General features: G+C 50.3%; 1 protein-coding gene across 1 annotated transcript; it reads left to right on the plus strand.

Moving 5' to 3' along the window:
• Positions 1-592: 592 nt before the first annotated feature.
• MICALL2 (MICAL like 2) lies at positions 593-23,779 on the plus strand. The gene is made up of 17 exons (XM_018067309.3): positions 593-735; positions 6,276-6,324; positions 9,779-9,920; positions 11,874-12,034; positions 12,670-12,791; positions 13,164-13,835; positions 14,040-14,209; positions 15,078-15,153; positions 15,471-15,586; positions 16,111-16,260; positions 18,976-19,031; positions 19,537-19,660; positions 20,243-20,333; positions 20,690-20,763; positions 21,086-21,200; positions 22,127-22,173; positions 22,265-23,779. Exons 1-17 carry the CDS (start codon positions 593-595, stop codon positions 22,360-22,362), a joined length of 2,406 nt encoding a protein of 801 aa, XP_017922798.2. The 3' UTR covers positions 22,363-23,779.
• The last annotated feature ends 1,942 nt before the right edge of the window (positions 23,780-25,721 follow it).

The raw sequence follows: 25,721 nt of genomic DNA on the forward strand, positions 1-25,721 counted from the left end.
CGGTGGTATCTCAGGAGGGTGGGAAAGGGGCTCGTGGTGGCTCCTCCACAGCACTTGTACTTGGTTTCACACCAACAGAGAGAATGGTGATGCTGGGCATAAATCCGCCTTCCCAGCGCGGGATTACCCAGAGGACAGTTAAATTTAAGTGATTTATCGCGATTTTTTACTTTTTTCCTCCAAATAGGGGAAAACACCCTTCCCAGCGACTAAAAACGATTCACGACTCCCCCGCTGCGGCTGCCCCTTCGAGAAGGAGGACACTTGACTGTTTTTGTGCGGGAGCAAAAAAAAAAAAACACCCAAAAAAGGCCCTTGAAGCGCGCTGTGTGGGGTCCCGGTCGCGACGGGCGGTCCCGGGGGTGCTGCTGCCCGGTGTCCGCAGCCCCATCCCCGCGTTTCCCCGGCACAGCCCAAGGGGAGGAGGCCCCGGGGCCGCCCGCCCCTCGCCCCTCGCCCGCCCCTTTCCCGCGCCTCCTCCCGGCCGGTCCGGCCGCCCCCGCCGGCAGCTCCGGCCGGCTGGGCACGGCTGGGGCGGGAGGGTCCGCAGCCCTGCCCGGCCCTGCCGAGCCCCGCGGCGCCCGCCGGGGCCATGGCCGCCATCCAGAACCTGCAGCTCTGGTGCCGGCAGCAGTGCGAGGGCTACCGCGATGTCAGCATCACCAACATGACCACCTCGTTCCGCGACGGCCTCGCCTTCTGCGCCATCCTGCACCGGCACCGCCCCGACCTCATGTGAGTACCTGGCTGGGCGTCGAGGTCCGCGCTGGGGCTGCCGGCTCGGCGGGGCTGGGACCCCCCGCTCGTGGCCGGGGACCCTCGCCGGGCTGCGGCCACCCCGCCGTCCATCGGGCTGCAAACCCGGCATCCTCCATCTGCCCAGGACCCCTCACCAGGCTGTGGTCATCCCGCCGTCCATCGAGCTGTGGACCCCGGTCCCTGGGCTCTTGCCTTCCCTGTACGCACATCACCCACCAGCAGCAATCTGCTCACACCCACGCTCAAAATCTCCAGGAGAAAAGCTCTGCTCTCCCTCTGCCTACATGCGCTTTCCCCCCCCCCCCCCCCCCCTATATTTTCCCTTTTTCCCTTTTCTTCCATCTGTGGCTGAGTTATAAATGTTTTAAATGTGTCCTTTCCATTGCAAAACAAGTTCAGGCACCGATCTTTGAGGGAGCGTTTCCTTCTTTGCTGTTGTGTTTGCTCTGGCTGGGCTCTCCTCGCTCAGCCCGACGGCAGCGCTCAGGAGTCGGGAGGCGAGGGCTATTTAAACAAAATGCAGTAAAGGGGCAGGGCCCGACAGCCGCTCTATTCCTGCACATCCTTGTTTTTCCCATCTAGAGCTCTGCCTGTGGGAAGTTAAAGTGCTTTCCATGCCCTGAGGGTTTTGAACTGTCCCTGCCCAAATGTTAACAAAAGGGGGTCGCAGATCCTGCTTCATAATTGGTTTTTCTTTTGGTTTTGTTTTTACTCCTGGGTTCTTTGGACTTTTAGATGGGGGAATTGAAGGGGGAGGTAAAGGCAAGGGAGCAGCTCAAAGCATGCCCAGGTGTATTGTTTGAAGCATTAGGTCTCTCCTGGTCAGATGTGTCCAGCAGGTAGAGGAACAGGTTGGGTGGTCTTTACTGCAGTTTTCCTCCTGTCCCATGTATTCTGCCTTTTTCCTCACGCTCCCAGGACAGCCTGCCACATGGGTTTGTGTGCAGAGATCCCTCTTATGGGTATCTCGCTTCTGGTGGAACCCAAGAGAAGGTCTCCTCCTGTTTTCTCTCCTCTGTTGTGTTGAAACTTGAAAAGAGGCTGGAGCAGGCCTGGGCAGCAGGAGGTTAGTGCAGGAGCCTCAGGCACGCTTTCTGTGTTGTCCCCAGTGCTTGGGCAAGTCACCAGGGCGTTGCTGTGTGTGACTTCCTGACATGCTGTCATGTCCATGTGACTCCAGATATTTCCTTTCCTTCCTTTGATTCACAGTCCCAAAAATACAAAATGCCAGGGCAGAAAGGTTGAGGTGGCCAGGAGGGGCTCGTAGGGGGGCTGTGGCTGCTTCCTGGCAGACTGTCGCTGGCCCATGGAGCATGGCTGAACACAGGGGCTCAGCAACTTGAGAACTGGAACAATCCCATTGCCCAGTTTAGTGGGTTGTTTATAATCCTTGAACTGTGCAGCAAGGGTTGTGGATAGAAATATCTTAAATATATTCTTCTGTGCTGAAGAAGGAAGATGTTCCTCGTGGCATCTCTCTGTTCCCATTCATTTTCTTTTATGATGGACACTCTGCCTGACTTTATTCAGGACCTTACAGAAGCTCTTTCTGACTTGGACCAGCTCTGCAAGGACTGCCTGGAGGTTAAAGTAGGAGAAGCTTTTATCTGTGACCTCCCTCCTCAGTGTCAGTGCTGTAATACAGGAAAGCACCAGGTGTATCCTTGCTGGGCAAAGTCCTGCTGGAAAGAAATTACACTTTCAAGTGGCTGTTGGCCAGGGCTGCCAGGTGTCATGTGTTGGATCCTGGAGCAGAATACTTGTGCAGACTGTCCTTATGTCTGTAAAAGCTTCTCTGACTGTTCTTGGTGCAGGAGACACCAGCAGAGAAATGCAGCTGGGTGCACATGTGGCTTGTCACTCCTGCTTCCCAGGGGCTCATCCTGGGCTCCTGCCCTTGCTTCTAGCAAAGATCCCTGTTAAAGATTAAGACTGTCAGACTGAATATAAAACTAGGAAAGGGTAATTGGTGTTTGGAGCTCTTGGTGTGCTTGCAGCAGCTCTGCTGTATAAATTGCTTGCGGAACAATTTAGTCACGGCATCAGAGTTTTGCAACAGTGTGTTTTCTGTCTTGGTTTATATAAATGACATTCTTGGGCTGAGTGCAGGGGATTTCTCCTTGCAGGAGCCTGAGAAATTACCAGGAAAACTTCAAGCGATTGCAAAACATGGACATAATCACAGGCTTCTCTTGTGGGATATGTGGCTCAGATGACAGGCTGGTGGGGGTCTCTTCTCCCTTCCTGTTTTCTTGATGGAAAACAAAATACTATGGTAACTTCTCCAGAACTTAGCTGATGTTGGTTTGTGTGTTATCAGTGAACAGGGCAGGCTGTGTAAAATTAGAAATGCATTTCCCACTCACTTCCCACTCATACAAGGATGCTCAGGGGGAGGGAAGTGCATGCTGATTTACCATGGAAATTCATTTTTTTCGTCCCAGCTGAGGAGTGCTTCATAGCCAGCCCCAGCCAGGCACACACGCTGTGTCAGGCAGGTCCCAGCCTGTTTTCTGGGATGATTGTGGAGTCCTGAGACTCCTCTATTCAGAGGGACATGAAGCCTCGTGGCAGCCTGGTGGGAGACTAAGCACAGCAGCTGCCATGTGTGGTGGTGATGGTTGTGCAAGCTCCAGCCACGGTTTTAGTGACCTTGGCCTGATAAGTGAGTTAGAAGAGGCAGGGGAGCTGTGCATGCTCGCTCAGATATTAATGCCAGATGTCAAGGAAAGGTTTTGATTAAGAACCTTCTCTTCGTCTGGGATCTTGCTCTTTCACAGACTGCAGGCTGGTGAATGGGCTGGTTGTGAAATCCCTCTTGGCAGCTGAGCAGCAGTGAGTGCCCTTTCCTTCAGCAGCATTTCCCAGGTCACTGTCAGCTCAGTGGGGCAGGATGAGGCTGAGGTCACCAGTGTGGGCAGGGAGGGTCCTGACCCTGCTGAGGATGGGTTGCCTGCAGTTTCCATGTCCTTAGCAAGAGGCTGGGGTGAAGCAGAGCCTCCTGCTTGGCTTTGTGGGTTTGTGGATTGTGTGACAGGTGCAGGTGTGGGGAGGATGGTTTGGGGGTCAGGGAGCCTTGTCTGTTGTCGGTCACCCCAGCAGCACACTGCAGCTGCCAGCAAGAGCACAGCAGGGCGGAGCAGAGTTCCTGAGAGGAGGATGAGCAGGAGTGTGGAAGGGGGACATCTTCCACCTGGGATTCCCAGCCTGTCCCTTTCCCCCAAGTGTTTGCACCTCCAGAAGGAGCGCAGCTGGGAGGTCCTGTTCCCAGCAGGGCACAGTGGATTTGAGCCCCCTGTCCAAGGACTGTGAGCTGGCAAAGGGCACCTCGCTCTTTCTCAGTGATCCTTTTGACTGCTCATGTCTCACTGTCTATGGAGAAAACAGCAAAAAAGAGCCAAGAAGCAGAAACTTTTTTGGTGCCATCATGGCTCTGGGTTTTACTTTTTTTTCTCAGTCTGCTCCAAGGTCAAGTTTCCAATCAGGTTATTGCTTGCAGTAGCAGCAGCAGAGATTCCTCCTATGGAAGCACATGTGCTTGCAGAGGACTGTGGCATGTTTGCAGCTGGAGCAGTGGGTGGTCACGGAGATTTGTGGACCTGAGAAATACACAGTCACTCTTTTGCTAAGGGAAGGATTTTTTTGGGGAGCTAAAAACTTCGCCTTTATTCCTGTGCTAGTGAAATCCACTCTGATTTGTTTCCAGCACTGGAGGCCTTCTCTTGGGTCACGTTTATATTTTTCACCTCTTCCAGTTAATTCAGTTGCCTGTGTTTTCTCAGTGGAGAACTCCTACTTCTCTGTTTGTATTAGCTTTACTGTCTTAGGATTACATTGGTCCAGAGAGCTTTGATACTCCAAGATAGGAGATGCACCAGCAAGATCAATTTCCAAAAGAAATATTATATGTAAGCAGTTCACCTGAATATCCAGGGAAGGAGTGATGCTGAGACATCAGGAGACTCTTGAAATGACCAAATAACCTGATTGTTTGCAGTCTCTTTCGAGGAATAGAAGGGGATTTGAGACATTCACATTGAAAAGATTGGGGTTTTTAGGTCTCTGCTCCATGCCAGGCAGTGCACACACCATCACAGCAAACAGCATTCAGCATGGTTGAAGGATATTAACTGACAGTAAATAGTAATTCCAGCGTGTTATGCTTTAAGTGTCAGCATGACCAAGGAAGCAGGAGCTCCTCTTTGCTCTTGCAGGTGTTTTCATTCATTTTCCTGCTACAGAGACTATTTGGGAACAGAACTGGGAGTGAGGCAGAGCAGTGCAATCACTTCCTTCAGCTGGTTCTTAGAAAAAGACATTTTTCTCGCCTGACTCAACCAGGATGATCATATCTATTGTTTCACTGAAACTTTTTTGGCTTTTGATTATTTTTGTTGCTCTTTTTAATCCATTGTCTCAGGGAAGGGAAATCTCTGGGCAGGAGCACTGCTTGAAGAAAAACCTCCTCAATTCCCTTTGATTTTGCACAGGAAAGAGTCTGTGATTTAGAGTGGGACGTGCCTTTTCTTTACGTGCTCCTTGGGGGAGTTAGACCTTTGGGTCTTATCTGTCATTCTTTCCCTCCTTATCCCACGTAGCAGTACCGGATGTGGGAAGCGGGGAGGAGGCATAAGCTGTGGCGTGATGAGCAAACCTGCTGAAGGTGCCTCTCTTATTTATGATGTAATGCTCCACCTTCTGTACTAAGCAGATAAAGGACCTGGCTTGCTCCTTGCTGTTGCAAGCGGTGGAAAAAGTTCCCGTGCTGCGGTACAGATCATGTGTTTGTCTCATGAATAGGTCGCAGTGAGCCGGCTTTGCCCCGGCTGTCACTGTTACCCTGGCTCCTCTCGCAGGTGAGGGGCTGGCTCACAGGGTAGGTCCACACCGGCAGAAAGTGCAGAAGTGCAGAACATGCAAAGTTGGTGCTGTAGCTCTTTCAGTTTATCAGTGAGGAGAGTTTCCTCTCGGATATCAGCCTCTCGCTCAGCTCTTTGCCGGCAGACACAAGGATTGTAAAGTGAAACGGGGTTATCGGCAGGGGATTGACCCCGCCCGCTTGCCTGGGCAGGAGGGAGCAGTGTTGGAGAGCAGGGCTGCCAGCCAACAGCCAGTTTTGTATTCACAATTTAGCAAGTGGCTGTCAGTTTAAAACAAGGCTGATTGTGGCTGTTTCCTAAGCCAGGGACACGTTCTGCTATGGGCGAGGGAAACACACTGTGGCTCTACTTTCAGTAGCACAAACTCATTCTTCTCTGTGCTTTCATCCCTGTCCTGACAGGTCCCAGGTTCTGAGTTCGCAGCACAGTGCAGAGAGAATGGCATCTGGGCTGGACCAGAGATGGGGAGAGCAAACCTGGGGAGAGGGGAAGAGGGAGATGATATCTGGGGACAACGGAAAGGAATTGTTGGCTTTGGCTTGTAGCTTGCAAACAATAATTCTTTGAGAAGCTGGAAGTGAAACAGTTTGCTCTGCAACACCAGCCTGAGATTTTTCTCTTCTTTCTGTATTTCAGAAATTTCGACTCCCTTAGTAAAGAAAATGTGTATGAGAACAACAAGTTGGTAAGTAACTTCTGATGTTTTACTTTTGGTTTAGTCTGTAACCTGACACCTTGCTTGTGTGATTTAGCAACAGAAACCCTGCAGACACTGTGTGCCAAGTGTGCTGTATTCAAACCCTTTGCCTTATTCTGCACCTCCTAACCTTCTCATTTGAACAGCAATGTCCAGACTGGTTGGCTGCTTGAAATCACCATAAGACTGTTCACACTTCTTTGCTGGGCTGTTTCTGGTGGCAGCAGGAACTCAGAGAGAGATGCTAGAGGTCAAAACATAGACATGTTGAGTGTGTGATGCTCCTGAGGGAGAGAGCAGGAGCTGGGAGGTTGCTGGTGTGAGAGAGGAAGCACAGGGAGTATCCCCCCACTTTGGTTCCTTCCTGGTACAGGGAGTCAAGGTGGAGACATCCTAAAACCTGATCCTGCCTGGACACTTCACTGCAGCATGGCACTGGAGTTTCTCATGTTCTTTCCATGAAGAAAGTAGAAGTTACACAGGTCAACCCCCTCCTGCACTGGATTCAAGCATGGGCTTAGTAACCCAAGGAAGGATTTTCCCCTCCCTTTCTCCATCACAAAAAGAGAGGTGATGGATTATAATACTTCTCTTCCCTTGGCATCATTCCACACAGCTTCATGGCTGCTTGGCAGGAGCTTGGGATGTGAACGAACCATGGCAGCTTACTGTTGTCTGGGCTGGAGGGTTGACATCCTCTGACACAGTGAGCTGAGGTGAAGTGGTTCTTGCTGCTGGGAGAGCTGAACTTGTCCCTCCCTGGCTCCTTTGCTTCTGCTCCCCTTTATCCCTGGCCTCACCCACAGTGCCTGTGATAGAGCCCCTCTCCCGAGCTGGTGCTGCAGTGTGTGAGCAGTTAGTCCCACTCTGGGGTTCAGCCCTGCCTGTTCTTCTCTTCGAGGTGAGATTCAGACCATGTGTTTTGCCCTGGAGGTTTGGAAGTGGGAAGACATCAAGGCCCCTTTGCCATGGACGGGCATCCTGACTGGGGTTCTCTGGAGCCCTGAGTGTTGCTCCTTCCCTGGCTGGGCTGATGGTCTTGGCTCTGCCTGTCTCTGGGAAATGAGCTGTACGAGCTGCCTCCGCTGCTTTTATTAATGAAAAGCTTCTTTGTGCCTCTCATAAAGACTTACTCCCCTCCTTTGTCACAGTCTGTGTGTGTGTCCCCCCCCCTTTCTTGGTTTCTTTTATGTCCTTTGTTTTGCTCTCTCTTCTTTTTTTCCACCTGCTGTAGGATGACTTGACTAAGTTGCATTTTAACTGTTGGTATCCTGCTGCTTTGGTTCTGCCCTCAGTGGGATTGACCCTCCATCTCCCTGTTGTCTCCTGGGCTGGCCTCCCCCATCAGACTACTGTCCATCCTAGCTCCTACACTTTCTTGCTCTGACTGCCCTTGGGATACGAGTGGGTCTGATTTCTCTGCTGCTGTTCAGACTCTCCTTGATGCCTCACCATTCAAAAACTTCTTTTCAGGGGCTGTATTATGCAAGTGAAAAAGGCTTGTTTGAGCTGCGATTTACCATATAAGGTCTTCTGCCAAGGAAGAATGTGTCACTTCTCAAGTGCCAAAAAAACAATCCCAAGCCCTAGAAAAATTTCAGTTGGTGGCAATTTTTGTTAAAGATTTCAAAAATACATAAAGAGGAGAAAGGTTTCTAGAGGCTTTGGATCCAGCTCTTTCAGTGCTGGTGGATGGTGGTGTGGTGCAGCAGATAGAGCCTGTGTCAGAAGGAGGCTGTGCCAGGCTGGCTCAAGTGGCCTCGAGTGTATCACTTTCCCACTTTGCATAGATGAGGCAGCAGTGGTGCTTCCCTCCCTTGGAAAGCACTTGGAGCTGCACTGATGAAAAGCATAATGCAGAAATAATGTGTTGCTTCTTTCTTTTTGCTCCTCTACCTGCTGTAGGCACATGGGACACCATATCCTAGTGCTGCTCTCTGCATTGCTCACCTGGTTCTGGCCAAACCTGTTGTGTGCATAGAACACCCTCCTCTTCGTGGTCCAGGCAGCCCTTGCCCTTGTTCTGTGCCTGTTGCATTGTCTGACCTGTGGCACAGTGTGGCAGGAGGTGGCATGACCTATGTTCCCACTTTTCTGCACACCAGGAATGTCCAGCAAGAAAACTCCACTGGTCAGACCAGTTGTGCAGCCAGGAATGGGGAACACTCCAAAGAATACATTAAATATCAGTTTACAAGACAGGCAAGTGCCAGACTGGGCTGGCAGCTGGGATGACACAGACGGAGGTAACTGGCTGAAAGCATTTTTAATGTCAGCTCTGTTACATTTTTACTAGGATACCCAATGGAAAAAAATGGTAATTATCTTGCTGAAAAATAGTGGCTGTTTGTTTCTTCTAAGCAGGAGTGGTTGGCTTGTACACCAACACTGTGTGTGTCCATGCCAGAGGTCAGATTCGGAGGGTTTTAATATATTCAAGTCTTTTGTTAACCCCTTCACTGTGGGCTTCAACAGTAGCCTTCTTTGTGCCTCTGGTCCTGCAAGTGCTCTTTTGCTTTGCTGTGTTGGCATTTCGAAGGGCATGCTCCAAAGAGGGAGGGAAAGGATTTTTTCCTATAAGCTGGGAAGGAACAAGGCTGGAGAAAGTCCTTGGTAAAAATGTTACACTGAGTTGAGTGAGGGCAAAGTTGCTTCATGGATGTTCCAATTTCTTTTTAGTCCTCTAATAAGGTCTCTTGTTCAGAGGCAAAAGAAAATGGCTTTTGCCTCCTTTACCTGACTTTGATCCTGCAGTTTCAAAGCAGAGAGCACCACAAAGAGGAATATTTGCCCCAAATACATGCTAGGTAGCATGGAAACAGTTAAGCTGGAAGGGAGCTAGGTATCAGGAATTCTCCTGCATTACGCCTCTCTTCCCCCTTTCTGGTCTGGGAGAGAGGGGTCCCTCCTGCAGCCCAAGATTTCCCATTTTCAGATGGGTGAGAGCAGACAGTAGTAGAGAGGAAGCTTTAACATTTGCACAACACTTGGATATGAAAGCTGCCTGCAAGCACCTACCAGCCCACCGTTAATTGGGGAGCGCTCCAGGTTGGGCTGGAAGCCTGGAAACGAGTCTGCCAGCCTGGACTGACACATTCCCTTCTGCCAGGCCTGGCTCTCTGCAGCTGTGCACTTCCAGACAGAGGCAGGCTGGAGGAAGAGCAGGGGAAGCCCAGGTGAGTTCCTGTGCAGTGAGCTATGGCCAGCTTGCCAGGCCAGATTTTTGGCTCCCTGCCTGGATTTCTCAAGGCGGTGGCTGGAAGCCACGACTCCGTTGGTTCCGGCCGCACGATGTAGGAGTTAAACTGGTGCAGCTGTTCCCCTGTACAGTTATTATTTGAGTGGGGCTGTTTGCAGTGCAGTTTCTTACTTCTGATGAGAAGCAGCTCTGCTGTCTGGGCTGGACAAGACCCTTTTTTTTTTTTTCCCCTTCCTTCTCCAGGCATTTCGAGTGGCGGAGGAGGAGCTGGGGATCCCAGCCTTGCTGGATGCAGAGGATATGGTTGCTCTGAAGGTACCAGACAGGCTGAGCATCCTCACCTATGTTTCCCAGTATTATAACTACTTCCATGGACGGTCTCCTAGTAAGTACCATATTCCCTGGAGGGATGGGAAGGATCAGAGCTTCATTTCGTGCTTTCCCTTGCCTCCTAACAGGCTTGGAAAAGCAAAATAGACTGCATAGAGGCCTTTTTGGTTCCAGAACTATTTCAGTGGGGGACCTGAACTCTTTGCACACCAGCCACAGTTGCACCAGTGCTTTTGGAAGGGTACAGGGCCATGTCTTGTCTTTAAAACTGCTGCCTTAAAATTTAAAACACAGTCTAAAAATTTGTATGGTCCAGCCAGACAGGAGCACTGGAGGTTCCTCTCCATGGTCCCTACTTCAGCTTTCCTTTCTCGAGCACCTCCAGCCCTGTTCCAGTCTTTGCCACACTGGAGGGCTGGTGAGAACATGGAGTCAAACAAGGCTGAGCTTGTCTGTGGGGCTGTGCCAATGTAACAACGTCAGTGGCAGTGCTTGTACAGCACAGCATTAATGATGGAAGGAAGAAGGAAATTATCGCCTTAACTGGCATAATTGTGGTAGCAATTCTGTCAAACATAAAACAGGCCACAGAGCTGCCAAGGCATTATATTCACGTACTGGAGAGTTTATCTGGGCTCGCAGGAGCATTATTGTAGTCTTGGTTTATATTTGGCTTTAAGCTCATCCAAAATGAAATAATATGATAAACCAATTTCACAGGTTCCTCCAGAGGAAACTTTAGAAAGTGGGACATGAATTACTTAACTTGTTAAGGTGAATGTAAATGGAGAGATATGTAGTGAAAATGTCCTACATCTTGGAAAGAAAGCACAGTTCACTCAGAGTTGACCTTAATGTCTAAACTCTTCCCCCTTCTCCATCTCTTTACACATTTAAGTATGCTTTTTGTCTCCCTCCACAACTTCTTCCCTCTTCCCTCTCCATTTTTTATTTCTTGTTTGAAAAGCATTCTGATTGAAGTCAAACAGATTCCATCGTGTTTGTGCCAAGTGGTGAGAATCTGGGTCAGGTTGGGGTCTTTGCTCCCTCCCCCTCAGCATCTTGCCTACCACATCATCAAGCACAGCACATTTTTATACTCTCTCGTGTCCCACAAAACACTTTGGTTACATTCCTGCTGCTGGGGTGAATGTGTGTGTCTGAAAGTGAGCCCAGCCTGGAATGTGCCCTCTGACACCAAGAAGAGTCACAGAATCACAGCCGTGCCCTTCGAATGGGTTCCAGCAGGGCCAGGAAATAAGCAGGATGCAGGAGGACAGAGAGGGGGAGCAGGCAAGATTTTACTGAGGTTGTGCATTTATGGAAGAACAGAGCTGAAGCCACCCATCATTGTGCTGGGCTTTGGGAATTCAATAAATGGCACAAGTGGGAAGTGAGGGGGCAGCCCAAGCCTGAACTGTTTACTGGATCAGCTGTCACCCGTCCCCTGGTCACTGTGGTGGGAGCCCTGGGTGTTTATTTGGATAGCTGGCTTTCTTGAGGGGAGACTGCTGGGAACTGGGCTCCCTCTCTGCTCCCTGCCCAGACTCTCTCTGTGTTTACTGAGAAGGGTATAATCTCTTTTCAGATGGGTGCCCACTCAATTGGTCGCTCTCGAAGTGAAGCTGTGGCTCAAATATCCCACAAGGAGCACAGAGACATCTCATTCAGAATAGGAATTGGTGCAAAAATAACATCCCCATGAGACAGTTGGGGGGGGGTCCTGTCTGTAAAAACTTGGCATGAAGCCTCATTTCCCAGGGAAGTCTCCCTACACTTCTGAGGGCACAGGGCATCGTTCCTTGCTTGACTGAAGTGTGTTGGAGATTCTCTTTTCTCCACCCGTAGTGAATTTTGAGGCGTTTTATTTCATCTGCAAAGAGAATTGAGTGTTTTCAGGCTGCTTGTGGCAAGTCAGCACCACTATGGCACTCTTTATAGAATTACTCCTAAACCCATGAGTTTTCCTTATGTTCCCTTAAAATCTTCCCTTCTCCTATTCTTCCAGTTGGAGGCATGGCTGGAATCAAGCGTCCTTCCTCTGAACCTCCGGAGCAGCATCCTGGGAAGAAAACTGTTCCAGAGCCTCCTAAGCCAGTGCCACCAAAACTGCCTCCTGCCCACCCACCAGCCAGAGCTAAGCCAAAGGAAACCTCCCCAGTTACCACAGTAAGAAATGTGGTTTTGGGTGTTGTTTATAGCTTAAATCTGTTCAGTGAGATATAGAGTATTAGGCTAGTTCAAGGCTCCTAGTAGTAAGGACTTAGCCTAAATTTTCTGCTCACTATGAGGGATTTAATCCAGAGGTCTGGGTACTGCACAGGTTGAGGTGGGAGTCACTGGAAAACCATCAGCCACCTGGGGCTCATCTAGTGGTGAACAGGACATGGTTGTCTTAGGAGATGGATATGCTGTTCCTAGATATTGGGGATGGAGATTTTTAACAGGATGTGTTATTTTTGCTAGAAAACATTGATTCAATTCTTGGAAACAGTTTCAAGGCAGAGTAGGGATGAAAACAGGGCAGAATAAGGGGGAAGCCTTTTCCCAGCTAATTTAGATTGGAGACCTTTGCACTTCATTTTCCTAGAGGCAGACAGGACACCCTGGTCCTCTGGCTTTGTGGGAACATATTCCCCATACTCTGTCCTTCTGAGGGCCATTCCACTGGCTGTAGGGAGCAGGGATTTCCTGGACATCACTTCTCTGCCCTCTGTGCATGCCAAATGCTTGTCTGCCTGGGAGATTTGTAGCTGTACGTGGGGCCATGGTGCTGCCTGCTCACCCACTGCCTCTCCCCACAGAAAAGGGTCCTGGCAGAGAGTGGGAATGTCCCCAGCAGCAGCTGTGGGATCTGTGGGAAACATGTGCACCTGGTGCAGCGCTACTTGGTCGATGGGAAGCTCTATCACAGGAACTGCTTCAGGTACAGCAGCTCATCAAAGCTGGGGCACAGCCCTGTGGGTCGCAGAGGGGCAGCCTGGATCTTTTGGGACTGCAGAGAGTGGTGTGGGACATTTTTTACAAAGTGGAGGCAATGCGGGCTTGCTCTTGACCTGTGCATAAGGGAAACTCTCTGCACAGGTCTGTTTTCATCCACACCTTTCCTACTTGAGGCTGTGCTATGAACAGCTCCTGCTCTGGTGCCTGAGGAATGTGCACACAGGGTCTTCTCCTTGCCAGTGTGGTACCTTCACCCTCTCTGTGCTGATGGGGGAGTTGTGCCTGCACTCTCAGCTGTGTGTCAGCGGCCTCCCAGCCCTCTGGAGGATGTTTTCTGATACTTTTGTATCCACAGGTGCAGGCAGTGTTGGAACTTGCTTCTTCTTGGAAACTACAAAGCTGGGCCTGAGCCCGGTACGTTCATCTGTACCAGCCACCAGCAGCCAGACAATGTCCAGGTCTTTGGTCTCCACAGCACTGGGAACAAACCTGAGAGTACCCCATCCCCTACTGCTGCCAGGGCGTTCCAGAAAGCAGCAGAACCCAAGAAACCAGAGCAGGTGTTGAAGAAACCCAGCCAGGAAGGCCTCACTAATTCAACCAAGCCATCTGTTTCATCTTATGGAAGCTCTGGCTTCAGAAGTGTAAATACTCCATGGTCCTCTTCAGCTGTAAATAAATCAGATGACTGCAAAGGTACCTCGTTGGGGAACAAAACAGATCCCCGTGGAGGTACCCCAGCAGGGCCTCCTTGGACAACCTCTACAACAAAAACACAGCAAGCCCGGGAAAATTTTTTTTGGTCATTGGAGTCCTCCAGCAACAAAAGTTCTGACACTCAGAAACAAGCCCAGTCTCCTCATGGCCCTGACAAAACTGCCCCTGCCAAAACCACTGCTGAGGTCAGTCGAGTGAATGCTGGGAAGGATCAGGCACGTAACAATATTATGCAGGCTTTGGCTGGATCAAACACTTCTCCAAGCAGGCCAGGAGGACTCAGTTCCACTGGCTCCTCAGCATCCAGCAGGTAAGCACTGTTTATCTTTCTCTTTTTACTGCTAAGATGTTCCTTGGGATAATTTGGAGAAGTCCTTGCATCTTTCTTCCCTTTGTCCTGACTGCTGTTGTGGCTCAGATTTAAAGACATGTAGAGGGACACATACAAATCTTTGGACAGACCTAAAAAGGTCTCTCCCTTCAAAAAGACTCACTGGGCTGTTCTTTTTTGCAGTGGCAAGTTTTCTCCTGCCAGTTCTCAGAGTCCAGCTCCAAAAGCACAGTCTGGCAAAACAGGGTACACAGCACCAAAGCAGGACAAGATTACAGACCCTCTGCCCAAGAACCAGGCTCCCAGCAAACCCGTTGACTCTCTGCACAAGCCAGAGTCAAAAAGCAACAAAGGTGAGGATGATTCACAGACAGCTCTGCCTGGACATAACATGCCAGCTTTATGCCTTCCTCTTGGACCAGCACAGCGAATGTGTCTGTGACTCCTGTACTTTCTGTCTGTGCCATCACATAAGGGTTGTGGGGCTCAAGAGTTGTGGGGCTCAACACAACTCCATTTGTCCCTGTGCAGTTTCTCCTTCTAGCACTGGTGAGTTTTACTGCTCTGAGGACCTCCAGGTATTTGAAGTTGTACTTGCTGTCATCAAACGTTGGGATCGTGGTGGCTTTCAGAGGCTTAGGTAGACTTTCCCAGATGGGAGACCTTGCCAGAACTTTGTGATAATGTTTTGATTGCAGTTGGGGCTCACTCAGCCTCCTTGTCTGTTTTGAACCAAGCTTCCACCGTGGTGACTGAGCAGTGGGACAAGGGATGATATTCTGGGGATTCCCGGTGTCTCAAGCACCTCCAAGTGGCTGTCTTTTTTTGGGCCAGAAGCACTCTCTCTCTGCAGTTTGCTGTGCCCTATGAGTTGTTTTTGTCTGTCTCCCTGCCCCAGCCTTTGGTCTCTGAGATCTGAGCTGTTTGTGTTGTATTGCTGTTGAACGTGCCTGTTCATTTACTCTGTGTCTGTGTTTCTGTAGATGCACAGATTTTAAGGCATTTGAACTGAAAGGAACAAAGTGCCACCGAGATTATTTACTACATACTGTATCTGAATCCACCCATGTTAAACTTGTTGAGCTGGTGCTGGTTTGCTGCAGCAACATCATAATATCTGCCCCAGTGCATGGTGTATCTCCTAAGATTCTCCTGAGACTCAAATCCAGCTTGTTTCTTTTTATTGGATCTGATATTATGTTGCTGTGTTCCTTTCTTCAGGAAGCACGAATGTTGGTGAAGACAAGTCTGAGAGCCCAGCAGACTGGAGATCTCGGCTGAAGCCTGTAGCCAACAAGTGAGTGTCTTGGAGATGAAGGGTCTCCGTGACAAGTGAATGGGGATGTCCATTCCTGCATCTGTATTTGTTGCTGCAGGTCTGTGTGCACATAGGAGGGAAGAGCTTCTGTGTTTTAGTGCTTCTGTTTTCAATAATTAATGAAAAACACAAAGGCTTTCATTTCTGGGGAGGGAAAGCATATTTCAAATTGCTGGACTCTGATTAGAAAAGTGTGACCATCCCAGATGGAGATCCAGCCCAGGATGTCCAGAACTCTTCTTGTGAACCATTCTGCAAGGGGGATGGTTTCCTACCTTTGTCTTTCTTCTTTGCAGAGACCAAGGTGGCTCTAAGAAACCTACTGATAACTCCCAGGTGGGAACAGGGAGCCCAGCACACAAGGAGACAAAGCCAAGTCCATTAGTTGTCCCACCAGCAAAGCAGGACTCTGGTATGAAGGATAAAAGCTTTGCCTTCATTTTGCTAATCAGGCAGGGGACAGGCAATAGTGCTGCAAGGCACATGTGAAGAACATCTTGGAGGAGACTGTGCCTTGCTTTCAGGGATCTTTGCTCTCTGCACCTGCTTTGGCCCTGGTGCCTTTGTTTGGAGAGCCATCTTTCCCCAAGGAGAGGGACTCAGTCTTCACAGGGTGCCATTCTGTGAGACAGTCAGCAAGATTTCACTTTCTCTTGCGTGATTATGTAATGGTGGGAAATCTTGGTGATGTTTCCCAACTGTCTGTTCTTCTCCCAACTGTTTATTCTCCTCTTCTCTTACTCTGGCCTTGTAATCAGTGCTTTTTCCCTGTTTACTTTGGGCTTATGCCCTACATTATCACGAAGAGAGGAGAACTAGGACTAGAAATGGAGTTGGCTAGTGGTGAGTCCCAGAGGTATTGAGCAATAGAGGAATTTTTTATGAGATGAGGGTTGAAATTTTTTACCCAAAACCTCTCTGTGCTTCTTAATCCAGCTTCCTCTGGTGGATTCGTAAAGAAGTTGTTGATCCCCAGCTCAGATCTTATCAAGAGCTGTCAGAATTCAAAAGAAGACTGGAAAGATCCTGGGGGCTCTACCAAGAAGGAGGAACATGGCAACCAGTTGAAGACAAGCACTGTTACAAGTAAGATCTCTTCTGCCTACTGAACAGCCCTCTCTCCTCTGCACTGTCAGGGAACAGCCTGACTGGTCACCATGGGAGATGTGTCCCCGAGTTTTCTGTGGCTAATCCTGTGGCTGTTGTCATGAGGGGAAAATCTGTGCAATTAATTTTTATTAGCCAGCTTGGCCTAAAAGCAGGAAGCAGCAAGGCCAGAGAATTCAGTGGGAAAGGAAGAAATTAAAATAGGGATTTGTAAGGTCACTGCCCTGTCATTCTTTAGACTCAATGCTATGAAGAGGACCATCTCCTAATTTGGGGAACTGAGATCTACTTGATGTCTCTGTTCCTCTTCAGTTGAGTGGCTTTGGGAAATAAAAGGAATGCAGAGAACTGTCAGCCAGAGACTTCAGCTGGCAGGACCCACAGCAGCAGGAGCCAGGACTGCTGTTTCTTAGACTTTCAAAGATGTCCTGACCAGTTCTGACCAGTTTGTCCCTACTCTTAATCCAGTTCCTTACTCCTGCCTGCTCAACCACAGCTTCACCTCCATTGCCCAGTTGTCCTTGCTCCATCATATCCCTCCACTATGCTAATGAAATTTTCTGGAACTAACCTGATGTTTGCTGCTGTCCTGCTTGCTCAGCCTCTTTCCCACTCCTTTCCTTACCCCATCTAGCTCTGTCTTATCTATCTGGAGCAGAAGATCCTCACACTATGGCTCAGCCCTGCCCCTGATGTTTGCCTTGGAGCAAGCAGGATGGGTCCCGATGGCTTGGTGGCCTCATGCTTTGGTTTGTTAGCTGGTTCCAGCATTGTCCTTTAGCCAGGACCTCTGACAGCTACAAAGCATTCAAACTCCAGTTGTCTTTTTTTTAAAAGTTTAGTGTACCTCCTTTGCCATGATTTTCCTAAAACTTTCCATCTCTTTTTTTCCTTAGGCTCAGCCACAAAGTTCAGCATTAGTCTCTCCCAGGAAGTCAGCTGTTAAGATAAGGGAGGCCAGGGTTTATATCAATCTTTCTGAAGCTTAATGTTTCCACTGGGGAGTGCCACTCTGGGAAACTTTCCCAGCAATCTCCCCCCCCTTTTCATCTGTATCCAAGTCTGCCATCTGAAAGGCTGGTCTGCTGCTGCTGTCACTGAGCAGACTGTGGATTAAGGGCAGACTGTTGCTCCTCTGGGTAGGTGTTTTACCTCAGCACTCAGAGAGCTGCTGTTCCTACCCTTAGTCCTGGTGGCTGTGTGGGGCTGTGGATGATGAGCATTTCTGCAGATCATTCATTTTCTTTGTTGTAGGTGGTGTTTTCTGTTGAGAAAGGAGGCCCCACGGTTTTCTTGCCAACTGTCCTACTTCCAGTTTGCTGGCAAGCAGCCAACCCATCCTGTGTCTGTAGAGCCAGAACTTGAGGATATCAGGGGATATCAGACCCTGAGATGGTCAGAGAGTGTCATTTTACTGGTTCTTCCCCTCCAATGACCTTGGTCTTCTCATGATCACTGGTGCAGCTTTCTGCCTTGGTTGGAGGTGCTGCAGAGGTCACTTGGAAGGAGCCTGGAGATGCAGGGCTGAGCTGGGAGAGGGAATTGTTGCTCAGGCAAACAGCTCGTGGCAGGCCGGGTCCCTCTTGGAGGAATCTTTAAGAGAAGTGTGAGTCACAGGTAGTTTATAGGGCAGCAAAACAGCAGCATCCAGAGGGAAGAGATCCCTGACAGAGGCCAACAGTTCAGGGACAACACAGCCACATCCAGCATCTTCTCCTTTTGCATTCTTTCTAAGAAAGTGCGATAGAGCAAGGGCTGAGCAATTAGAGAGCTGTCCTTGAGCTCTTCCTCAGTTGCCAGAGACTCTCATGAGGCTCCCCTCATGTCCTGTCTTTCTCCTTGTGTGTGTGGAGCCTGCACTGCTGCTGCCTTTCTTACAGCTGTGCTCTTTTGAAAATTAGAGTTTTCCTTCGTTATCACATCATCCACGTACACCTCTGTTCTCTCTCTGTGGTAATTATCCAGCCCAGCCCCTTGGGTATCCAAATACCTCACACTCTTCTGTAGTTATCCTTGCAGCACAGTTGGGCAGAGGAAGCTGAGGCACAGTGGAACAAATACATATTGCTTAAGGATTGATTTTAATAGGTGTCCAGGGCCTAAATAATGCTGTGTAGTGGGGCCTAAGGGACTTCTCACCTAGGAAGTGTTTTGTGAGAGGAATTGAACCTTAGTTTCCTGAGACCTATGCTGAGGCACCCTAGACCATCTTTGTTTCATCAATATTTACTGATACTTCCTTGCGAAAGAGCACTAGAGGGACATTTTAAAGAATATCTTGGTGTTTCCTGTGGCAGTAACCCAGCTTTTCTGTGCTATCCTCTGGAAGCTTAATAAGGGGTGGGTTTTGCCACAATAAATATGTTTGGGTTTTAACAAGGTAGTGAATGAATGTGGAAGTCAATATTCTTGGGTGGAAGTTCCAAAGTCACACCTGAATTAGGTGACTGCCTATACCCTGGGGTTGAAAGCAGCAGGGGTATCTGAGTGACAAGCCACAAGGAGTAAATCAGGCTGTGAGGACACACCTCTCACCTTGGTCAGGTGTGCAGATGCATGTGTGTCATCTGTGACCTCTGCTGGATGGCTGGGACCTGTTGTGCTCTGCTGGTGTAGGCACTGCCCCACGCCATAAAATTATTTAAAGGTTGTTTTGACGTTCTTTGTTTGATATTTTTTTTTTCTCCCTTCTAGTTAAACTCCCTGCTCCAAAAAGCAAATATGAGCCTCAAGTGGTGTCCCCAACCAAGGTATGGCTGTAAACCAGGTGTGAGGGGAGCAGGCTGGGGTTGTTTGGTATCCTTCTGGAGTGCTTGCCCAGATATATCTAAGTTTGTCTTACTGGGAGGGTTTATTTGGATTCCCAGGAAAAGGATGAAAGGCTCTGGGGCAGACACAAGATGGAGAAGCTGCTGGTTATCTCCTATGCAGGGAGACAATAGAAGCTGGAATGAGACAGAGCCAAACAAAATTATGGCAGACGTTGTGTCCCCGAACAAAGGAGGGAGAATTCTGTGGACTGACAGATGTGGGAAGAGTTATCACTCACAGCAAATGTATTGCAGTGCTGTAGGGTTACAGTGGCCACCACTCTGTTGTGAGCAGCCAGCTTTGCACTTCTGCTGGCTTGGCTCTTGCAGGATGTGGCTCTGCACTTGGGCTCCTTATGCTTCTTCCCATCTCTGTTGGGGCTGTGACCTCAGAGGGGGTTCTGAGGGCACTGAGCTGTATTCAGCCCTACATTTACTTTCCTAGCTGCACCCAGACTACATCCCCGAGGATAAAATCCAGGAGAAGGTGTGTGACATTGAGAAGCAGCTGGATGAGCTGGAGTTGAAAGGAGTGGATCTGGAGAAGCAGCTGCGTGCCTGCGAGGGAGGTAAAGGAGACCATGAGCCAGCTCTATCATGGTGGGGAGGTGTGAGGCTCATGTCCTACCCCTGGGCACTCTTGGCTCCATTTTTAAGAGCTCAGGCTACATGTGAGACAACAGATTGCCAGAGGTACCTAGTGTGGAAAGATAAAGCCCTGGGAATTTTAAACCTTCTCTGACTGTTTCATAACCAGAGCTTTGAGCAAGGTCTTGTGTTAATTTGGTTGAGGACCAGAGAGTTTTGGGAGTGGAACTCCACTATTGATCTGGCTTTTGGATCCCAAGCCAGGCTGGCTGTCATGGCTGGCTCTGGTTTCACAGGGCTTAGTGGGTTCATGCAGAAGGGCAGAGTTGAGGCAGCCGTGTGGAAGATGAGCTGGGTGTCCTGTAGCAGAGTATCTATGAGCAGCTTCCTTGAATTCCCAGGGAGTGACCTGCATCCCTTGTACCCAGGAGTTTACCTGTTGTCACTTGAGGTTGCCTGTGGCTCATATAACTCATCCAAGGCTCTCCCTCAAGGGACTGTGTGTTTGAGCCAGGGGAGCTGAACTGCAGCTTCTGGAATCTTGCCCTTTGTCTCCTTTGCAGATGAGTCCGAGGATGCCCTTATGGTGGATTGGTTCAAACTGATCCATGAGAAACAGCTGTTGCTCAGACAGGAATCAGAACTGATGTACAAGTGAGTACAACTAGAAATTCACCTGTCTGCTTGTGCACTTCACCTGTGAGCAGTGAATGAGAGGGAGTGTGGCAGCCCAAAAAAGTAGTGTGCCAGTTGGTGGGATGAGGAGGGTTGAGGATGTCCCTGGGAGAACTGCCAGCAGTATTAGCTGATGTGCCTTTGAGCACCCAGGGTCTGTGAAGAGCTTGTGTGGAGGGAAACTTCACAAACGTGATGGAGGAAGATTTCCTCTGACCCACCAGCCCCTGCCCAGGTTGTGGGCAGTGCAGGTTGGGACTTTAGCATGGTATGAGAAGGGTCCAGCCCTGGGGCATGGCGGGGCAGGAGCTCATCACTTCTGTCATTCCTTCCAGGATGAAGCAGCAGGAGCTGGAAGAGCAGCAGTGGAATATTGAGACAGAACTGCGACGCCTCATGAGCAAGCCAGGTAAGGACCAGCCACACTGGGAGTCCTGCTGGCCCCAGGCTGGGTGGATCCCTTCACTTCGTGCGCCAGTCCTGGGATGTTCTTCAGATCTGAATGGCACTGCCTGGGATTGCACTTGCACTGTGGGGTGTCCCCTGACTGTGCTGTCGAGCTGTCAGGTGCAGACTCCCTGTAACATCCAACCCCCCTCTGCTTTCCAGGGGAATGTAGGATGCGCCCCTGAGTGTGAGGATAATAAAATTAGACTTGCTGGAGCAGTGGGGAGGCACGGTGGGGAGGTACTACCTGTAGCTGTGAGATGGGCTTTCCTTGTCTTGTGCAGAAGAACTGAAGACAACCAGGGAGAAGGAGCGAGAGAAGGAGCTGCTGGAGTCATACCTAAACACGGTCAATGATCGGAATAACATTGTGGAGTGCCTGGATGAGGACAGACTCAGGTGAGGGCCCTCGGATGGTGGGAAATGAGCCAACACTAGGGATGATTTTCATTATATTTCTGCTGCTGCCCAGGCTGTAGGGATGGATGAATGGCTGTAATCCAGACTTCTGCTCCATGAGAGGTGGGTGGTCACCTGTCACCAACCATCTTGCCCTAAATGCTGCCGTCTTTGGCAGCTGTTGGAAAGAGATCAGGACTGCAGCCCTGTTCAGTGTTCTCTCAAGCTAAAGCTGCTGTTAGAACAAGGGCTGTGAAAATGTAGAAGGTGGGGGGAGAGAGGGAGAGGCTGGAGATGAGTAGGCTGGAGGCAGTATGGGAGCTGCAGGAAGACTCTGGGAACATGAAGCGAGGAATGTGTTCGTCTGCTGCAGCAACTGAAGGAACAACTGTAGCCAAGAGCTGGATCCTTCCCAAGTTCAAAGGAAGACTGCTGTGTCAAGTAGCTGGATTTGTGCCTCCTGATGCTGAGAGCAGCCTCCATTTCCTGACCTCAGGGCACCAACTCCAGCTTCTGGATTCTAGAAATGCCCAGGCCCAAGGAGGTGATAGCAGTGTGCTTGTCCCCATCGCAATGAGCACCTCCATAGCACCCTGGGCTACTGGTGTCTCAGCCTTCATTCATCTCCTTGGGTGTGGTGGTGCCTCACCACTCCATGAACTCGGATGATTCACAGACCAGCTGGGAGAAGGCCTGGAAATCCCCACACAGGCTCTTGCTTTCAAGGGAAGCAGATGCAATTTGCTAATGTCCAGGACTCTAACTGTTGGGGGTTTTTCCTGCACCCTTCTCAGGGTATGCTGTGGAGGTTGGGGGAATAACAGCAGTCCCTGGGGGAATAACAGCAGTCTTTGTGTTGTTTTTGGTGTCTAACACCTTGTCATGAACACAGCAAAGTTTTCTAATACCGTGCTGTTCCATTTCAGGGAGCTAGAGGAGGACCAGATGTTGGCAGACATGATCCAGAAGTTGGGTAAGGGCCCTTTGTACTCCTACAGAGCAGCACTGGGGGGCACTGGAGCTGTGGGTATCAACCTGCTCTGTGTCTACTCCCTCTCCTGCAGATGGATCTTTTGAGAGCCAGGAGCCAAAGAGGAAAGAGAACAAGTTCCGCTTGTCCAAAATATGGAAGCAGAAAAATAAGAGTAAAGCTCAGGAGTGATGTTCCTTTGCCCAGCAGCTCAGAGAGGCCCATCAAAGGTGTGGTCCTTCCTTCAGTCCTGCTTTCCTGGAGCTGTGCAGGACTGTGCTGAGGCTCCTCTGCTCCCTGACATGGAGACTGCAGGTTTGAGGACCAAAGGGATGGTGTGAATCCCCTTTGACCCTGGTATGGGGCCCAAGGACACCTTTCCCAGAAGATGGACTTTTAAGACTGTTTTCCTTCTTTGCCTTTAGCCCTGTTGGCAGCTCAGGAGGGCAGAGCTCAGTTTGCCCATCCAGTGCTTGGGTCATTATAGTCCTGAATCCAGGAGTGTGGCCCTGCATGGTACCCCACAGTGCCCCGCTCCTGTCACCCAGGGTTTCACCCAGGACACTTTGCTGGTCTGTGGAAGGGCCATTGTCCCTCCCTCCCTGCCTGTACTGTGGTTCTTTGGCCAGCGTCAGACATGCAGAGAGGGAGATGCTGTGGGGCAAGAAGGATTGAGGGTCTCCCCATTATCACACCAGTGCAGACTGGAGCTGCAGCCCCCTCAGCGTGGGGGAGAGCAGAGAGCAGAACCACCTCTGTGTCTGTGGGGTGGGATGTCCTCGACCCACAGCAATTTCAGCAATAGTGATTTGTTTCCAGACCTCCTCTTGGGAGTTGCTGTAGGCTGATTTCTCAAAGCCGTGAGGGGTTGCTCACTGCTTTGTTCCCTCTGTGGGGGAGGTTTGTAGGTACCTTATTTCTCTGACTGCACACTGAAGCAGGATTTTCATTGTCTGTGGCCCATCCTGATGAAAATGAACAGAACTCTTCTTTTAATAACCTGGTGCTAACTGGGAGCAGAATGGAATTAGCAGGTTTGCCTCAGCCATGAGTCTTCTGCATGGGACCAATATTTCAATGCCTGAGGCTCCGTCCCTGGACAGCCAGCGCCCTCAAGGGGTGCTGTGGATCACCTGGGTGAGACCAGGAGTGTAGGAGCAGGTCCTGGCCTCTTGGCAGTGAGTCTTTCTACTCTTCCCTCAGTCCAGTGGCTGCAGCCAGGCACCTGCCCTGTGTGTTATCACCCTCTCTTCCCAGTCAACCTGGGGAGCAAGGATGGAGACAGTCATGGAAAGATCAGATTAATTCACGATGCCTCTAGCTCTGGTATGCGTGGACTTCCCTCCTCCCTCCCAGCCAGGTATTTTGAGGTTTCTGCGGGTCCTGTTCCCCAGCAGGGCCAGGGATTTTGCACGGAGGAGGTTTGCTCCCGCTGTGCCGCTGGCAGAGCAGAGGCGATGCGTCCCTTTCCCACGAGGTGGCAGTGGGACTCTCCGTCCCGGGCAGGGATGTGCTCGGGGTGGGACCCGGTGCCCGAGGGGGTTCCTGGTGCCCACAGTGTGTGCCATGTATGTACAAGTGATGGGACACCCCGTACCTGCATATGCTTTTGCCCAATAAAGAATTGCTGGAGCAAATCTTAGCATCCCAGTGTGATTTTGGGATACTGGGTATGGACTGCTCTGGATGCTGTGAGCACTAACAATCTCTGGGGCTTGGCATAGCTGTGATGGAGCAGCTCCCCTGCCTAGAGCCTGCAGGCCACCTGCATGTCCTGAGAGAGCAGCAGCACCGAGGGCTTTGTCACTGATTTTGTTTAAGTGTCAAACTACCCCCAGCTCTCAGGTAAGTTTATTTACCCCCTTGCTGCTTTAGTATCATGCATATCCCAAAGCCTGTGGGGTCCCACCCTGGCCAGCAGGATGTGGGACAGACAAGAGGCAGAGCTTTGTTCTGCCAGAGCTGTGCTGTGGCACCGGTGACACAAATGGCAGAACTGTGGTGTCATCAGGTAAAACACTGGTGGAGGCTCTGTCACCACACTCTGCTCAGTGTTATCCTGTGCTCACCCAGAGGGTGGTTTGGGGGTACATGCTGACCACAGGGGCTGGCATGCTGTGCCTTGTCACCCTGGGTTGCTTGTTGGGAAGCTCACTCTTTCTGTGTGTAAACATGAGGGGAGGGAGGAGAGCCCTCCTTTCAGACCTGGGCAGTAGCAGCAAATCCCCAGAACTAAACCTGCCTTTGTGGGCTGCCAACTGAGAGGGAGGGAGCTGAAACCACCTCTGCTGCAGGAGAGAAATACCCCTCCTGATGAGTGGGTGCCTTCCTGCAGCTGTCCCAGGCTGTCATTATTGCTGGGCTTTCATCTTTTCAGGCTCAGATTCCCCAGGCTTGAGAAGTTTAGTCTGCTTGGATTTGGCAGGTGGTAGCATCGGCCAAACTCATCCAATCCTTCCCTCTCGAGGAGATAAGGGGCAGTTTAACCTTCACCCATCTTGAAGGCAGGCTGGAAATGGGTCTATGCAGGAATGTGATCAACAAGGTGCTTAAAACAATAATCCCAGGGGCCTGTGCTGGCAATAGTGCACGGTTGGACCTGCTGTAGGGTTTGCTTTTGTGAGAAGGGCAGACAGCAGGCACTCATTCACCTGCTAGCTGTGTGCTTACCTGCCTCCAAGAAGAGGTTTTGAAGGGAAAACTTTGCTGCCTCTCCCATCTGGAGTCTGTTGGAGATGGTAACCGTGGTCTAGGGAATATTTAAAAGGTGTAAGTGGTCTCTAGGCAGAGAAATACTGAGAACAGGAGTGAAGACAGGACCCCAACATGCCTCACCACACCAGGAGGAACAGGAGGTGATGGGCTGCTGTGAGGCTGACTGCAAGACTGACCTCAATTATTTCTACACCAAAGATGAGTGGATAAATAGTGGAGTAATGATCCAAATACACTCTGCCTGGAGTCCCAAACCTTTGTCTGTATTGGTGGAACTCTCCCTGGTCATGGCCAGGGTCTACCAGTACCAAGCCCTGTACAGCCTGGCACAGCCCCACAGCTCCTGCACACCCTGACAACTGCTAGTTGTGAGCATGAGGACAACACAGCTTGTTCCTCCTCCCTCTACCTTGAATTTGGGACTCACAGGATTTGTAATTCCAGCATTCTCTTAATTCAGTGCTTGAAACGAGCCCTAGAACTAAGCCGCTGGCTAAGGTGGAGAAAGGAATGGCTTTTCTCCAGCTGGCTGCTTTCGGCTGAGCCGATTCCCCCACCTGACCCCTGTTTGCTCTCCTGGTACAAGCAGCTTTGCTCACCCTGTGGAAGTGCTTCAGAGGGCTAAGCAAGAGGATTTGGCCTTGGGTCTGAGCAGGGAGGGGGGTGTTGGGAAACCAGCTCTCGGCTGCCTCTCCATAGCGGTCACCCCTGAGTAATTAGGCAATCCAGGCACCCTCCTGTAACTGAGCAGGAATCAAATTCCTCTCCCTTCTCCATGAGAAAGGACTTTTTGTGCTCTGCTCCAGCCCCATCAGACACCAAGCCCCGAGGTCAGG

Source organism: Manacus vitellinus, unplaced genomic scaffold, assembly GCF_001715985.3.
Source record: "Manacus vitellinus isolate BGI_N305 unplaced genomic scaffold, ASM171598v3 scaffold_12_pilon, whole genome shotgun sequence".
NCBI classification, from domain to species: domain Eukaryota; kingdom Metazoa; phylum Chordata; class Aves; order Passeriformes; family Pipridae; genus Manacus; species Manacus vitellinus.